At 41.1% G+C, this 17,574-nt stretch overlaps 1 protein-coding gene across 5 annotated transcripts in view; it reads right to left on the bottom strand.

Moving 5' to 3' along the window:
- GLIS1 (GLIS family zinc finger 1) overlaps nucleotides 1–17,574 on the bottom strand; it is a 208,627-nt gene that overhangs the window by 90,057 nt on the left and 100,996 nt on the right. For all 5 annotated transcript variants that reach the window (XM_061344778.1, XM_061344780.1, XM_061344781.1 and 2 more), the window contains 2 exons: nucleotides 16,695–16,893; nucleotides 9,311–10,412 (listed from right to left, as the gene is read on the bottom strand). In XM_061344778.1, coding sequence (XP_061200762.1) covers nucleotides 9,311–10,412; nucleotides 16,695–16,893 — 1,301 coding nt within the window. The remainder of the gene's footprint in view (nucleotides 1–9,310; nucleotides 10,413–16,694; nucleotides 16,894–17,574) is intronic.

Genomic DNA, 17,574 nt, shown 5'->3' with positions numbered 1-17,574 from the left:
CCCAAATACAGAAAATATAAGTGTCCTTGAGATAGAATACAGGGTGATGAATACTCTATAATGGCAACATTCTCTTTGAAAGTCACTGTAGAGCTGAATAAGATCGCTGTCTTGCACACCCTTCCTCACGTGAATAGTGGTCTGAAGTAGAAGGGACTTTCTAGCCAGCAAAGGTCTGAAAGAAATAGGTGGCAGAGGTGGGAAGAAGAAAGTCTGTTTCTTGCCTTCTCTGCCAGGCACTCAGTGTGTGACTGGGCACTTTGAGGCCGAGCCATTCTGGGTACCTTGGTGTAGATTCAGGGTTTCTTTACAATTACACCAGCGTGCTCGATACGCTAAGTAGCAGGGCAATTTGCCTTAATTCAACTGTATCTGGAACACAAGCATGAGAGTTTTTACCGCACAAAAAATGCTGTAGGCAGATAGAAGCTTGAAAGCTTTGAGATCTCAGCAGAAGGAACCAGCGGAGATGCAAACCAGGGTTGTGGGTGTGAAGTTGTCAGCTTCACCACCTCACTGTGATCATTCACTCTCGCTCTAAGGGTGAAAGAAAGGGGTTTAATTCATTGTATTTGTGATGATATGGAGATGTGAGGTCAAAATTTCCACAAGTGCTCATGAAATTTCAGTGACATAGTATCACGCTGTCTGGTTTGAGAGAAAGAGGAGCTCAGCTTCAGAGGTGCCCTATTAGAGCAAGGCACCTCCAAAATCAAGCTAGGTATCTTGAAAATCTTGCTTAATGTGAGTTGTCGGATGCCAGAAGGTCAAGTTTTGATATATTTGGTTTAAATAGCATGTTATTTTTTACTAGGCCCACGGGGCTACTTGCTAAACAAGGGAGTGAAGATTTCAGAATCTGGCCCATTGTGAAGCCCAAGCAGACATAAACACCCTGCGCTGTGCAACGATGGCTTTTTACTCCTCATCTGATTGCTAATGCCAAGTGTTGCGGGTTTGCCCCGAAGCAACAAGCAAACGCATCGCATTTAGAACTGAGGTCCAACTGCATAAATGACTGCATAAAGTTTTTAATATGCACTAAATTCCTCTTTCTCCCTTGAGACTCCACTCTACAGCCTCTGTGCTGCCTGCAAATGCAGATTAACATTTTTATTAAATGACATATGTTTCGCTAATACAGAGTATTAAAACGTATTGGCCTAATAAGAAACATTAATGAGCAGATCGTTGGCACGGGTTTTAAACAATATTTAATTTTACTGCTTTTTAAATTGCCCAAGCCTTCTGCCAGGTGATTCAAACAGCTTTTCCTTCTCGAGGTTAATCACTGCTAAATCACAGAGAGTTCAGAACAATTCCGTGCCATTTTTAATAAGCCCCACAGAACACATAGAGAGAAATAAAATAAAGCCAAACACTTGACCTCAAGAACACAATTGCAAGTACTTTGTTTAAAATTTCAGAGCTTTCAAGGTCTCCACCTTCTATATGACAAGATTAATAATATTCAGATATAATATTTCCTAAATTAAATTGCAGGAAGAAAAAAATGTCTTCTCTCATTGCTCCTCAATATTAGATATTCGCAGACTGCCTTCAAATGACTCCATGCAACCTTCTTTCCCAGATCTTCTGCAGACAACCCACCCTGCCAAAATGATGCTGGACCTTGCAAAGTTCTAGTGTTAGGACCCAACTGCTGGACACATCTTTGAGTTACTCTTGAGGTGTATTAAGACATTCCTACAGGAAGCAGGTAGTTCACAATTCTTATAATGGAGAAGGCATTTGACTAGTTGAGGGTGTATCACTTCATCTTTGCTGCTGCGCAGATTCATGTAGTGAAACTGATGCAGGATTCACTCCCAGGCAGGATGCATAGTGAGAAAGTAATCTTGTCACACTTTTGCTACATGGGAAATGATGAGCTACAGAAACATTTAAGAGTTATTGCAAACCCAGGGCTTAGAGGCTGCAAAGCCTTTCCCTTTTTGTATCTTCAGATGTGATCATTTGATAGAATTCATTGATCTGCATGGCAAGGAAAGTGATCTTGTGGTGCAGCTGGAATGAATTGGGAGTTAAGAGGCTGCTTGCAAGGTATCTATCTTCAAACAGTGATGCCCCATGAGAGGTTTATAGGTCTGTGCTGAGACTGGGCTTTGAATAAATCTACATGTGGAGTATCATCAGCCAGAGGCAGGCCACAGCAGAGCTGGAAATAATTCTGAGTGTCTTAAAAGGAGAAAGAATCACTCACTACTTACTGAGTTTTGTGGGACAAGAGGATCAAGATAAAACCATAGTGTCGAGATGTCCTTTTTGTGTGCAAACTGGGCAAAGGGGAGGCAAAGGAGCCTAGCTGAAATATTCCAAACCTACCTGGGAGACAAGCCTAGAAGTTTAGCTGACAGCCAGACATTGCAGATCACAACTAATAAATTTCACTTTGCTAAGCCGGGCATGGTTTAGGCTGTATTATTTGATGAAGAACATGAATGACTTTGCTCAGCGTGGAGGAGTTCTGATGCCACTACCTCTTCTGTGTGCCACAACGGTGCCAAGCGGTGCAGTCACTGTGGAGAACCATTTCTAACAGAAATATGTTTCCTTCCTTGAAGATGTTCTTTGATGATGAGAGCACAGCCAAGTATTTTCAAATGCTCAGTGTTTAGGATTCTGACAAGTATCTGCTGCTTTGTAGGGGAGGGAATCATTTTCCTTCTACTAAAACCATGTCACATTTGGAACTGTGGTTAAAAATATGTATTTCAGTAGCCAAATCAAAACACTGGAGAATGAAGAGAAATCAGTCCAGGGTGAGCTGAAATGTAATTGTTTGGGGGACTGTGCTAACAAAACAAAAACACTGAATAAACCAAATGTGGAAAGCTTTTAAACACCAAAAAAAAAAAAATCTTTGTTTAACACTTTTTCATTCTGAAATGGAATGTAAAAAAAGATGGGTTGAAATACAGAAACATTACATTCTTTCTGAGATAGTACACAGGTTATAAAATGTCCCTAGTAACAAACTCCTCCAGTCCTGTTCCCTGTTTTCCAAATTGAAGGTGACCCACATTCACCAGTGGTTTTACTCTTAAACCTGTTTTACACTGATACTACAACTGGTTTGAGAAGAATGGCATGGAACACCTGGTAAAATTTCTCATGGGCGACATAGAAATGAATATCCACCCTTGTGTCACAAGGCTACCTGTTCACTAAACCACTATCTGCTTAGTGCTATCACCTTACCTTCAGTAGATACTGTTATTAGTGGAAATTATCCAACACTGAGAACCACAATAGTGGTACTTAATTACATTATATCCTGTGACAGTGAGTTTCATAGGGAGAGTACTCACCATGCTGTTATTATCCCACTCTGTTTCTTACTTCAAAGACTGAATGAACAGCAGTATCTGCACACAGTGAGCAGCTCTGTATAAGTATGCCAGGAAAACTTCAGGATAATTATGTTTTAACCAGGTCCCAAATTACTTACCAATTTATCAAGCCAAATAAAATAAAACAAGACCTTGTGGAATTAAATGCTCTTGTAGGATAGAAAAGTATGTATTTGAAAGCCCCCTCCATGGCATTTCCACGCTATGCTACCATATTCCATTTATCAGATCACTCCAATGTCCTGTATAACATTTTTAAGGCACACAGCTGAACTTGAGAACCGTTCTGGGTGCTGGCAGTGACGGTCACAAGTTACTACATTTGTATTTATTCAGATTCATGCAAACAAAAACCTGAGAGCAGCCAGACCCAACCCGTAACAAACTGCTTGACAACAACAAAATGGGCAGCCAGCCTGCTTGGTCAGAGCAGAAGTCCACCTAGCTCAGCATGCTACAGCTTTTTCTACCAACCTGATAAAGCAGATGCACCTCACTGCATGATCTAAAGGTCAACAATCCCAGGACCACATTGGGAAGCTGATAATCCCTCAGGGAAAATCCTGGCAGCTATTCCCTCTGCTGCTTAGCTCAGATAGGAAGATCTCGAGCCCCTAATGCCACCATACCATTGTGCAGCACCATTGTACTGAACTTCCCATCTGCTCTAAGAACTTCAGGTTTGAATCTGTCCTATTGCACTGAAACATGGGACAATCCCATCCACCGTGGAATCCGGTCCCAGTAGTTTCTACAGCTTTTGCTCTGCAGGATCTGCTGGTGTGGAGCTCTCCTGTGGACAGGCAAGAGTTCAGATACACCAGCTGCCATTGGGCATGAGCTGACAGTGCCGAGCTTAAAGCCATTTGCCAGCCTGCCCTCCAGTGCATGCTTGAACCCTGTACTGTCATTAATCTGTAGTGGTTTTTGTACACAAACAAACATTGTATTTTCACAAAACCACTGAACTGCTGTCTACTTCTCTACTCAGAGCGGTTTTAATGCTGCAATTCCTTGACAGTATCGGGAAATGCCATCAGAGACCTAATAAAAAGAGAGATCTCTGGTGAGGCAGCTTTGATAGCATGGATGCTTCCTACTATTAACTTCAAAGGAAAGAAAGTGAGCCTAATATTATTATTGGGTTTTTAAAGCACTCCTTTGGCACCAGTGCATGACACCCTCCATCCCAAAAGCTGAAAATACTTTCCAGACTTCCACAACATTCCCTCGAGTCAGGCATGGAAACTTATTGTTTAGGTGAAGTAATTCAGAAGCATATAAGCTGGTGCATGCAGACCTATTTTCCCTGCAGATGGAGGATTGTCCTTAGACTCATCTGTAGATGTAGCCTGTAGAGATCTCATTACTCACCATGCATTGCTAGACTCATGCTCCCCACTGACTGCAGACACCATAATACTTGCTATCGACTGAGAACAGAGATTCCACATTGGTTTCCTTAGTAGCAGAAGCAATACTACTAATCTGCTCTATAGGCCCCTTTCTCCTGTAATTGTAGTAAGTGTTACAAATGTAGCCAAACCTTCTGATGATTGTTTCCACAGGTTTATGACATGGCAAATCGCCTGCGTCACAGGTGTACAGTAAAAATAACAGGAAGCTCAGCCAGGTTGCTATCTTTTGCATAATCTGTGCAAAAATCTGTTTCCTAGGTAAACTGCAAATGGTCCGTTTGTGTGATGTAGTGATTTGAACACAAGATCTGCACTGAAATGCTAGAATTGCATAAAGCTGCCTTTAGGCAAGTTACTTATCTTCTCTATGTCTCAGTTTCCCCATGTTTAATGCAGGACCTACAGTGTCTCACCCTTAGGGATTCAAAAGAACCGACTACAAACAGCAGAGGTGCTGAATTTCACTGTGTGCAATAGAGCAATGAAATCATTGCATCAAGGCTATTCCCAAAGTGAATGCGTTGCATGTATGCAAGAAAAAAAGATTCTGCTTTAAAGTCTTTAACTATCTAGGCAAGCACATGATGTGACAGACAGGTCTAGAACATACTCAAGAGGCATTTGTTTCTTTGAAATACATGAACTAGAGACATTAACGACAACAATTAGCACTGTCCGGCTCCTTTCATGGGTATCACATGCATGATGATACCCAATTTCTATAGACACCAATTGCATATTATGGAAATCACACAGGATAAAGATATTTACCTTCATCATGTCTGTGGAGGCCTGCAACGTAAGTTCCCTGAGCACATACACATGCAGTGATGGGAACTTAATTTTCTACTCTTTATGAAGCCACAAGAGTGCAGAGGGTAAACTAATAAGCCAAGTATGGATTTGTCCAAATCAAACAATTGTAGTCAACTAAAGGAGCAGCTCTATATTTACATTTGCAAGCAGAGGCTTAAACTGAGGATGTAATATCTGGAGATCAGCAGGGTTCTACCCACCAAAGTATTGGAAGAACTGGAAGATACTAAAACATGCAGCTATGAGAAACTTCTTTCTTTTTTTATATGTTAAAAACCATTTAAGCTTGCTAATTTTTGCTGTCTCAGACAATCAAAATTCCAATTGTCTGGGACATCAAATCTAAAAAAGCATGAAATTAATCTTCAGAAGTTAAAGTCTTACAGGCATTGCATCATTATTTTTGTTGGATATATTTTTGATTATAATGCAGATGAACCCCAAATTTAATAAAACTAAAATAACATGAGTTAAGTATGAAACATAACAGGATATTGCAAAGAGATTAGGCAGTTTCCTTTAGACTACTTGCAGAGCCCAAGGAAAAACCAAACTGAGAGACACAATGACGAGAAGTCACTGCTCAATTAGAATACTTAAGAGAGGATGAAATCAGAATACTCATAGCACCGGCTTTGGCAACACAACACAGTGAGCAGAATATGGACCCGAAACATCAGTAGTTCATACTGTTTTGCTTGTCGAGTGTCTGTGGTACAGAAAGAAGCAGGCTAGCTAAATTTAAACCAGCTGTAATGATGAGAGTGTTACAGTTGGAGAGGAGGAAGCTTACCTCATGAAAGTATTGTGGAAACTGCTGTTGGAAAGATAATAAAAGGATTAACTGCAGTTTTAGTGAACCATTTACTTTTCAATCAAAATGTCTCTTGTATTTCCTGTTCTCAAGTAGCTTGAATTCCAAAATTCCTTTGTCTATTACAGTACATAGTAGCAAAGCCTGTCATAAGAAATTAATATTTTTACATGGAAAAGCACTTGTATGTACGAGGGTGGGGTGCTGCTCACTGTTAGCTTCTGAGCAGTTCAATACCTAGTCAGGCAGTAATCTTACAGAGAGGAACAAAATCAAGGGCTTAAAAAGAAAGTACAATGGGTAATTGTGAACAGCGAAAGCAAATCTCCACTACAAATACCGAGAGATGTAAAGTTACTTTAACAGAGCTACAGCAAAAACGAAACAAAATCTCAGACCTCTATAGACAGAGAATGAATCGCCTTCGTAATTTGCAGGAATAACAGCACAATTATTACCACATCAAAAGAAAAGCCATCATTTACAATGACATGACATCACTGCACAATGAAACACTGCACAGCAACCCTGGTTTAAAGTGGAATGGAATTCGCTGGGCAAATAATCCCCACTTGATATTAATAACTTTAAGGAGCCGTGTTGCAGCTTTGGATCTTGCCCCTGTTAAACCAAGGTCTTTCCAGAGCAGAAAACTAAATCTGCAAAGGCGACATGTTTTTCATGTGTTCACTTGTGATCCAGCTTTACTCCACACAGGATTCCAGGTTGAACATTTAATACATGGATACCTCTACTGACAGTGGAAGGCTCTTACTCTGGGAATAGAGGAGTTAACTGCAAGTTGTGCAATGTAAAGTTCCTAGTTCTGATTGAGGCATTCCATGTATGGGAACAACTGCAATATCTGCTCAAATAAAACAGATCTTTATGTACTTACATGCCAAGGCTGTAAGATACGTGCCATGAAGGCTGTCTGCAATATCAGATGCAAAGTTTTTTCCAACCTATTCACAATGTTAAACCTTGAGATGTTATCAAAAGCCAGTTCTTTAGTGCAGCTGAAAATAACTGAAAGTAGGAAACTTTTAGCATTTGCTAAGACATTACATGATTTAACATCACTGGTTTATCCAGTTTCCTGTAGGAATGGGAATGTAACATTAGAAACCTGCTATTGTAATACCCGTCAAATATCCATTTTGCAGAAAAAGACAAAAGTTCCCTCACCCATGGAATCTACTGAATCTTTCAGAATCATAGTAAAGCTAATCAGGGTTTCACAGTTTAAGTATTTCTTTTAAAAACTATGAGATTAAAGTGGGAAGAAGCCTGATCTCATCCCAGCTGATAAAAACACTAAAAACAACAAATAGGCTAAAAGAGAATCTGTAAGTGTGCTTTCACGGCTTGCTACCTATACTTTTGTTTGGAAGGCAGCAAGTAACTTGCATTATCCTTTGATGATTTCTGACCAAATAGAAGATTTAAATAGGAAGCTAAATTCCTTTGTATGTCTACAAACTGTGATCAAGCTACTTCTGGAAACGAGCAAGTCAGTTCCTTTCCCACAAAGGAACGGGTAAGTCTTACAGCATTTCCATTTTATCTTGGACAACCTGATGGCTTTCTCTAAATATACACAATGTTTGCAGCCTTACTTTAGGGAATACCCACTGAACAGTGCAGGCATTAAGGTAACATTTTTCATTTATCCAGAAGAAGTAAGAAGATAATAAGGATGACCACTTCCAGAGAAAATTATTCTCTGTAACACATTCTGAATACTGTTGTCTTCTTCCTTCTCCCTTCCATAACCATTGCAGGCCAGCAAGCTTTTTCTTGAACAAATGACAAAAAAGCCCAAGATTTTTATATAGACATTCTTTCCTATTCCTCCATAGAACACTCCAGCTTGTCATGGAAAAATCTGCCTTGATCTAACTTCCTTACAAACATTTTCCATTATATCATTCTCTGATCAAAACAATAAAATAGATATATAGTCAAAAAACCCCTCTATCGAGAACCACAACCTGCTGCTATAACCATTCTCTTTGTCTGTCCTTGTGTGTGTGTGCTCATGCACATGTTGGTGTTACAAACAAGACTTGCCAAATTTCATGGCCCAATTTGGAAGCTTATGTCAAACTTGTTTTGCTTCATCGGTTTCAGTCAGAGTCTTATATCATTGTTGTTTCAAACATGTGGAAAGCTTAATGGAAGTCATTAACTTTTATTTTAGTTTGGCCATATTGTCATCATGGTGGGCAGATGCAGAGATGGTGTTATTCCCAAGATCCTCTTTTTGGAACACTGATGTTGTTTACATCTTCTTGATCAGAAGAGAACAATGGTTTTTACTTATTTTTAAAGCTCTGGTTTGCAAATGAGAAAAGCCCCTAAAAAAACCTTTGAAAATGTCATTAAAGATATTCCTTTATTCTTTAACTGTTTCAAATCCTTTAACAAGTTTCTGTTTCTTTTCTAAACTACCATTTGAAACTCCGGCACTCACAAGTCTATGGGTTATTGTTCAGCTGAAGGAATGAGAAGAATTTCATTAGATGTGTTTTATGTTTCTTGATTAAAAATGTCACCCGAGGCTCAGTGACTTTGTTTTACATTAAATGACTGCTGTGTGCTTTGATCATCACTTTATTAATGCTTTAATGAATATTTAAAAAAATAAAGCACTGTATTGAAACTTAAGCTCTCCTATAAGGAAACTGAATCCTTGTTCCAAGAACTACAGTATTTCTTACTCAGACATTTCCTTCTAGATTAAGGTTTTCTCCAATTCCCCTTTAGCCTGCTGCAAACTAAGTTACAGGAGAACACAACGATTACATTGGAATAAGATTGAAGAGAGAGCAAGAAAGAGAGCAGAGCAGTATGTTTCTATTCAAACAAATATATTCCAGGCTTACCATGCACTTGTTTGGTTTTTCTCCAGAATGAACCCTCATATGAATCAGCAGTTTGTATCGAGCATTGAAGGGTTTATAACGGCGGACACAGCCTGCCCAAAAGCAAGTGAAGTCCTCTCCTTTCCGCTGGTCAATGTGAGTCTTTTCTATGTGTCTGACCAGTTCATCTTGTTGGTCGTAAGTGGCACTGCAGTCAATCCACTGACAGACCTGTTTGCCATTGCTGAGGTCCTGTTCGTCCCCATCGCTGGGCTGCAGGGACTTTGGAGACATAGAGGCGTGTAAGTGAGGCAGCGTCCCTTGAGCCTGGCTTAGCTGCTGGTGTAGATGGTAAGGAGGAGGCAGCCCCTGGTGATGTCGAAAAAGATCAGCAGTGGAGGAATAATCATCAGCCGGTTCTTGTTTTAAGAAACTCACCTTCTGGGTGCCGTGCAAGGTGTTTTGATGGGGGATGCTAGTACCATTCATCAGAAGGCTGAGGCTTCCATTCTCCTCGACTTGCTGCATTTGTATCTGCTCACAGTCACCTCTGTCACATTCAGCAGAAATAGGTACAAGACATGCTGGAGGGGAGGGAATACTGCAAGGGTTTCCAGGCTGAGAGCAAGACTGGGGCCGAGAGGATTTCTGAGCACTGTGATGACTGATCTCCACAGGCTGAGAGGAAATGCCAGCTGAATTAGTTCGCAGTCCATTCACACAGGTGACCAGTGACGTCTGTGATGTGCGGATGATAGCTGTAATATCAATTCCTTCAGATGAAGACGGCACAACAGAGATGCATCTCTTCTTCAGGTTGCTTGTTTGTAGCCTGGCCGAGTGCTGAGGGGTGCCAAGTGACAAAGGACCCAGGGAGGAGCTATGTTCATTATTAAACAAGTAGGATGAAAGTGAATTTGTAAAGCTATTATTCATTAGGTCTATTTCAGGATGCAGACTACCAGAGGCTCTTAGCTCCATCCCCTCCGTAATCCTCCTATGTGTGGAAGCCTCAGACAGAACCTTATAATCACTCGGGCATTCTTGTTTAATGTGCTGAGCCGGGTGACTTCCATTCAGGCATGGAGCAGCAGAATCAACTGAGTCTTGAAACCTGGGTGACCTGTAATACAGTTTTCATTAAGTATCACTAACTACTACAGGCTTTATGATTTTTCTATGAGACACAACACTTGTTAAACCCTGCAGAATAGAAGCACTTGCTCTCTGTTGAATGTTGCCAGTCTACTGCAGCAATTACACCCAAAACATCTGCAATGTTTCCTCTATAACCCTTGTAAAGGCAACATCGTTTTACACAGGATTAATTTTACACACTGGGTTACGCACAGAACAGACAATCTCCCCTCCACTGCTACAGGCAGTTCATCAATCACAATCTAGGTTTTCAATGCATAATAGATTGGGCAAAACAATAGCTGAGAACAAAGTTTCAGAGCTTTGGGCATTTTTGAATTATTCAAATATCAGCATTTTCCTCAGAGCACACTGGGGAAATGCCTTGGCATTCTTGTTCACACGAATCAAGAAAAGCAAGCTGAGCTTTGCTTACATCTCAGAGAGATGCTTTCCTTCACTAAATGAAAAAAAGGAGCAAGATCAATGAGGAAAAAAGGGATATATATAAAGAACAGCTCATTTTCAACCAGTGGTCTGGAGTAGCTGAAAGATCAAGCAAATACTTTTGCTTCCTAAGAGGTCTACAAACCATAACTAAGAAAAGTTCACAACCTGTAGATTTAAACTGGTAGTCTTGTGTATTCCCATTTCTATTTTTCATATTAAAGTCTATATGTGTCTACAAATCGAAAGAAAATCGTTCTTCAGAAGGGATTTTTAATCTTTCTGGATGTGTGTTGAATCCAATCACTCAGGAAGGAGAACCTTGGGGAATACCACATAGACATTGCAGAAAGGAAACGTTTCCTCCTGACATTTTTCTTCCAAACAGTTAGCAATTGGCTTATGCCTTAAAATAACACATTTTATCTCAGCTACAAACGTTTACTGGGGGTGACCCTACTGTGTGTTTTTTCTGAGGATCAGGTGTTCCTTACGTATCCCTAAAGCACAGGAAGGTTTAACCTACGGCTTCATCCTGCAGCGATGTGCCAGATCAAGAAGTGGAAACAGTGCATCTGTGTGCAGGAAAGCTGTACCTGAACTAATAAACCCTCCAGAGAGGTGCTCCACGGCTCTTACACCGACATGTTCCACTTAAATGAATTTTATGCTTGATGCTAGCACCACGAAAGCTGAAGAAAACCTGGCTATTGGGCAAATTGTGTGTGACACCACAGCTGAGATAAATCTGACATGTTTTAAACCACGAAACACGTATGCGTAAGGTATTTTAGATATACACATACATTAAACTGCAAAGCTGCTGAAGAAACTGCATTTATTTTACAACTTTGATGACTTTATCACTATTATTTCCATTGTTCCACCACTAACATTAAGATGGGAAAGTGGGACAACTTCTAACGCTTCCTTGGTGATAGCTCTCAAAGAACCATGGATTAGAAAGAATGAAACCGTAACAGCAAGGTTTAAAAAGACTTCCTCCTCATGAAATTAAGGTCTTCAAAAAATTACATCTGTGAGGCACACAAGTGGTAATGCTGCATCCACTGGTGACAGTGGATCCACTAAGCTCCACCAGTTCTCAGCCAGTAGGGCTTGATATAAAAAAACCCTTCAAGGGTATGAAAGAAGTGAAATTCCCCACCATTCATTGCTATAGAACAATCAGATCTTGCATTTGCCACCAGAAATTTAAAGAGAGGTTTCCATAAACCATTAGTTGTAATTCCTCCCTTTAATTTTGGTCTCAGGGTAAACTTAAAGCACCTGGTTTTGCAGATAGTAAATTAAAAAAAAAGAAAACAAACCCCATACATATTCATACATTATTTTTTAACTTACAGAACCACGTGTCTCTAAAATATGTGCCATAAGCATACATAAAAACCTTTTCTTGCACAGGTTTGGGAAACCCTGCCCTGCTTGCTTGTAGCTTCATTGCTCAGTAGAATCATAGAATAGTTAGGGTTGGAAAGGACCTTAAGATCATCCAGTTCCAACCCCCAGTAGAAAGCGTGCTGCTTCAAACCTATTCTGAGAAAGGTTTTACAGCACACCACACTATTTCCTACTACTTAGTTTCTTCTGTACAAGAACTCTGTGAAATAATTCAGTTTGTATCATATTTTAGCGGTCCCAAAGCCTCAGGCTAAAGTAAACACAACACATTTCTTCCATCATATAAAGCTAACCCACGCCTTACATTTCAGCCTGTGATAATTGGTGTCATATTATTAGGCTTTATGTAAAGCTCCTATCTTGCCAGAAGCCCATGAGAGGAGTTCAAGCTGAAGTCTGCAGAGAACCTGCAGGATGGATACAAACATCCTTGTCCTGAGACTTACTACATTCCCAAAAGTCCCAGGAACATTGATCTGCATTTCCAGCACAAGATTTTACTCACTCAGGACTATATTGCTCTGATGCTGCAGTGCAGAATGTGAGACACATGAAAGAGGGGAGTTTTGAACCAAAAGACAAGCTGGAATAACTTATCAAAAGCAAATGGGAGGAAGTTGCTGAATTCACCCTTCCCACTGCCACAGCCATGTCTTATCCATGTTCTGCCCACGTAATGATAAGCACAGGCTGCTTCTGCAGATCAGAAGGAAGCCCCTCCTGGGAGGTGCAGTTTTCTCTGTAGCGCTCTACATATAGATATATTATATATCCTATGGTAGTTAACACTGATGAGAGAATCTGGCCTGTTTTCGCTGTCCCAGTGCTTGAGTGTTGGGGTACTTAACGTCAAGGTAATACAACTAATACAAACTCCCAGTGTTCGTGGCAGAATTTTGCCCTCACTGTTCTAGGGAAAGCCCTGCTTGAATTTCCCAGTCCTGGGCAGGGTGAGGGGAGAAGGGGCACAGAAATAAAACTGATGTGAGAGAGAAACAAAACATCTGGCATCCAACTTACTGGGTGACTCCTCTTATACCCACTGGCTATTTGCTCCTGTAATGGCATCTTGCTGTTGGAGCCAGGGATCAGATTCCAGGCCTGGTACACACAGGCAGTGCTGGCTGTAAGGATTTCACAATCTCTGGACTGTAGCCAGATATAAATGCATGTGAAACAAACAGCCAAGAGGAGAGCAAAAGGGACAGATGAGAGCAGGAGAGTGTAAAGAGCACTGCGTGGACACACAGCATGAGCAGCTCTGGGAAGCTTCCAAACGAGCAGCCCTGGAAGGGAGTGGAGTCAGCAGGAGAACATACACCACACACCCCTCTTCACAGGGAGCATCCATGTACCAGGGATGGACAATCTGAGGCAACAGAACTGCTGCTTAAGCACATGAAAACTGAGTGTGAGGCCTTTGAAGAGTAACAGCAGCCTCTCAGAGGATACTAAGGCAGTGTTTCCAAAGAGACTCCCTTATGTGGTAATTGGAGCCAGAGCACGAGGCCAGTAGCACCATGCCAGAAGTACTGCAGTTCCCAACTGCCCTCAGAGGAAAAGACGACTGTATCTGAAATCTCCATATTATTTACAAAACATGCATGCCTTCAACTGCCACTGTAAATGTGCAATCAGTGATAAGTGACAGGTTTAAGAAGCTGGAGGGGATTGTTCTGCTGCGCATCCCTCTGCAACACTATCTGACTGCTCTGATGTCTTCCCAGTTTTAGATGCCGAGCAGTGAGCACATAGTGGCGGGCTTGCCGTGACTGATAATGGATTGTTTGACAAAAGGCCAACATGAGCTGTGTGCTGACTCCAGTTGTGGTGAGGAAGGTATGAGGACTTTTCCAGTCCCACACACAGATAGCATGTCGCAGCAATTATGTTGCACAACTTAAAAGCTATTAACTGAGTGGGAAAAAGGGGCTGGGAAGAAGGCGGATTGTGATTCTTGGATTAAGGCAGTCATCCCTAGAATACAGTTACTGAGAGAATGTGATCCAGGAAGAAGCTGAAGGGGATAACAAATTTCAGTGCACTGAGGGAAGGAAGGACAAAGCCAATCATAACCCCAAATCCTAAGGGAGACTTCTGATTGCTAGGGGAGGTGCTCTCTGGTTTGTTGGGTTTTCCTTGGGTGTTCCATACCCTAGAAATGCAGAGTGGTTCAAAGCTCAACCCAGAGAGATCATTTGAATTTGCATCTTCCTTTATTTCTGTGCTGGTTATTAGAGTTGGACAGAACAACCAGATTTTGCCCTGACTTCTGTGTGCTCCAATATCTCTCTGTTCCAGACCTATTTCTCTCTTCTATTTTCTACTGAAAGTTGAAATCTGGGGAGGCACAGAGCACCCTTGGCTCCCACTGACTTCACTGGAACCTGATGGGCATTCATCCCCACCTCAGTTACGTTCTCCTGTTTTCAGATCTTCAGGGAAAGACCATGTTTTCTGTTACTTGGCTGTCAAGAACCTTTAGCATCACAAACATCATGAACAGAAATCATCCCAACTGCTGTCCATCCTCTCTCACAAGAGACAAGGTTTTGGCTTGGTGTCTCACGAGTAGTAAAATGATGGAATTAGACACTCTGTCTATGAGGTCCATAGATCAAAGATGGGCATTGGTTTTACCTTGCATAACCCATGCAGACAAAAGCAGTATTAGTGAGGTGGACAGACAAGCAGAGCATGACTAGTGGGACACACAAATAACCCACAAAGGAATGGAAGGTCCTCCAAGATCATCTCCAAACATTTCCAAACCGTTGCTTAGAAACAACAGAGCCTCAAGGCTTTAGATGATGCTACAAAGCAAAGGGGAGGGAATCAGGCCTGTCACCTGCTAGTTTCTCATGTTATGCAGCAGACAATCCTTTATGTCATTCTGGGAGTCCTCTTCCAAATGGGGGCTGGAACAGGTTCATGTTTCTGAGGTGGGTACTGCGATGCCTGGTATGCAGCTATCTGTCATTTCTTTATTATAGATTTCACAAAAAGGTTCCTAAAGATCCAAGCAGAGTATTCTCATTATCCTTTTTGTTTGCTCCTGCCCTAATTATCTTTGTTTCATAAACGGGTAGAATAAAAGAAGGTTGGTAACTGCTAGTCCCACAGTGAGCCAGAAAGAAGCTAAGAGGGAGCAGACTTACATCCAGATGCAAAGGCATCCACAAATCCTTGTAGCAACTGCAGGGTATTTTTGTTATGTGGCAGGGATATTATTTGTCCTTTTCAAACAAACAAACAAACAAACAAACAGCTCTTTCCACTTGCTTGCCATATTCCTGTGCCTCCTCCTCCTGAAAACACAGATGTTCTTACCCCACCAGTAAACGGAAAAGGGAAAACAAGACATAAATATGTATAATAAAATCAGAAACAGTCAGATTCCCAAGCCTAAGCTGTAGGCCATATTTCCTCTTGCTATGACTATGGAAATTTGGGCTTGATAGCTCCATACACAGAGTGCCAATTATCCCAAGTATCTAAGATAAGGGCTGCAACTTTACTGAGGTTTTTCTTTTCTACAGCTCTTCAAAAAGGTCAAGATTATTCTGTATTATATTGCCTGCCAAAAAGCAGTGCAATTAAAATAGATGGACAGATTTTAATTTGTAGCAGGCTTCTATTCACAATGGATGTCTGTTTAGGGTACTTGTTTAAAATCTGGTAAAGTTAAATTTGTAACAACAACAGAAAAATAATGGCATTCTGTGTTTTCATATAATTAATTTATAGCAAATGTTTAAATAGAGATTCTGTTCATAGCATATCCAACTACAGTGTATATATCAAAACCAGAGACCAAATTTTCACATTACGGCCTTAAAAGCAAATACCAAGGATGTGGCTGCATGGGAACATTGAAAATACTTCATTAAAGGAAACGCTGTAGTGGCATTGGCTTCCTGTAGGTTTGATGGTGACATGCCAAATTGTCATATGGGAGACATTGGTTTGGGAGTAAGTATCATCCCTGCCTTCCAGGCTGCAGTTTAGAAACAACATGGCATTGGGGTGGAGGTACAGAGGAGGCAAGTCTGACCCTGCTTAAGCCCCTAGCAGAACTCTCATTGACTTTTGAGCATGCTGGAAGACCCCCCCAGAGCAGCTGTATTTAATCTTCAATTCAAGGGGCTGCAGCTGCACATACAGTGACTCCTCCTGGCACGGCCTTGGACACTTTCTGTGCACACGTGCACGTCCCTGCAGTGCAAACCTGCAGATGAGCAGTGTGGTTAAAGCGGCATCCAAAGCACTTCCAAAATGAAGCAAAAGCCAAAAGCACCATTCCAAATGTAGCACCCGTGGAGGGTATTGAGAAATAGTTCCAACACAGAAGCACTCCAGAAGAGCAAAGTATATCAACCGGTAAAACTTGCGGTGGTACCTTATATCGGAGTGTGTCAAGTTCAGCTGACCAACATGAAGCAGTCTCTCACAGGACAGTGGGTGGTCTCGCATCAGGGAGTTCCCTGTGTGGATGAACAGACCTTGTCTGCAGACAGGTACCGAGCTACTTGTCATCTCCATGTCCATCATGTTCTTCTTCTCAGAGATCAAGTTACAATGGTTGTAGCCACCGTTCACTGTCAAAAAACCCCAAAAGAAATTAATAATCGTAAGGCTTTGACTGAGAACCCTCCACCCTGACTACTGCTTTGTGTGCTCAGTTCAGATCTCCTTGCAAAATTCTTGTAAATGACACGGCAGTGGAAATGAAAGGTTTCACAAGGAAGCAAAAATGAATTGCAAAGGAATGTGGGTCTCTGAAGTACGGTTGTTTATTTCTCATTTTAAGTTTTGTGGCTATTTTACACTTCATAATGTAACTCAAAAACCCCTTAGCCTGATAGCTTCATTTCCTTCTGTTTATTTTTATGGTGGAGTCTTGCCTGGGTTAGATTTTGGAGAGGGATGTTTCAGACTCCCTTTATTTCCAGGGAGAGGCACCCTCTGAAAACAGTGATGTAAGTCAAGTTTTTCTTTGCAGACAATTCTCTCTATCATTATGACTTTAGATGGGCATGTTTCTACTTTACTGTCAGGTCAACAGTGTGAAAAACTGTAATTCATTTAGTTTCGATGTATACATTTAACTGTATTTTCCAAGCAAGCTATTATTATCAATGCTAATGCTAATAATAATAACATATTTGTCCCTGGTGAATATTACATTTTAACAGAGTTGGTAAAACAGAGTAGAGCTATAGCAATACTCTTCAGAAATACATCTAGAACCACAAATGACAATCTAGCTAAAAAGAGAG

This window comes from Neopsephotus bourkii, unplaced genomic scaffold (assembly GCF_033783945.1).
Source record: "Neopsephotus bourkii isolate Nb327-2 ecotype Australia unplaced genomic scaffold, CSIRO-AGI_Nbou_v1 NB_234, whole genome shotgun sequence".
Classification (NCBI taxonomy): domain Eukaryota; kingdom Metazoa; phylum Chordata; class Aves; order Psittaciformes; family Psittacidae; genus Neopsephotus; species Neopsephotus bourkii.
Note: the sequence above shows the minus strand (reverse complement) of the source record. Positions and strands in the feature narration are given on the sequence as shown.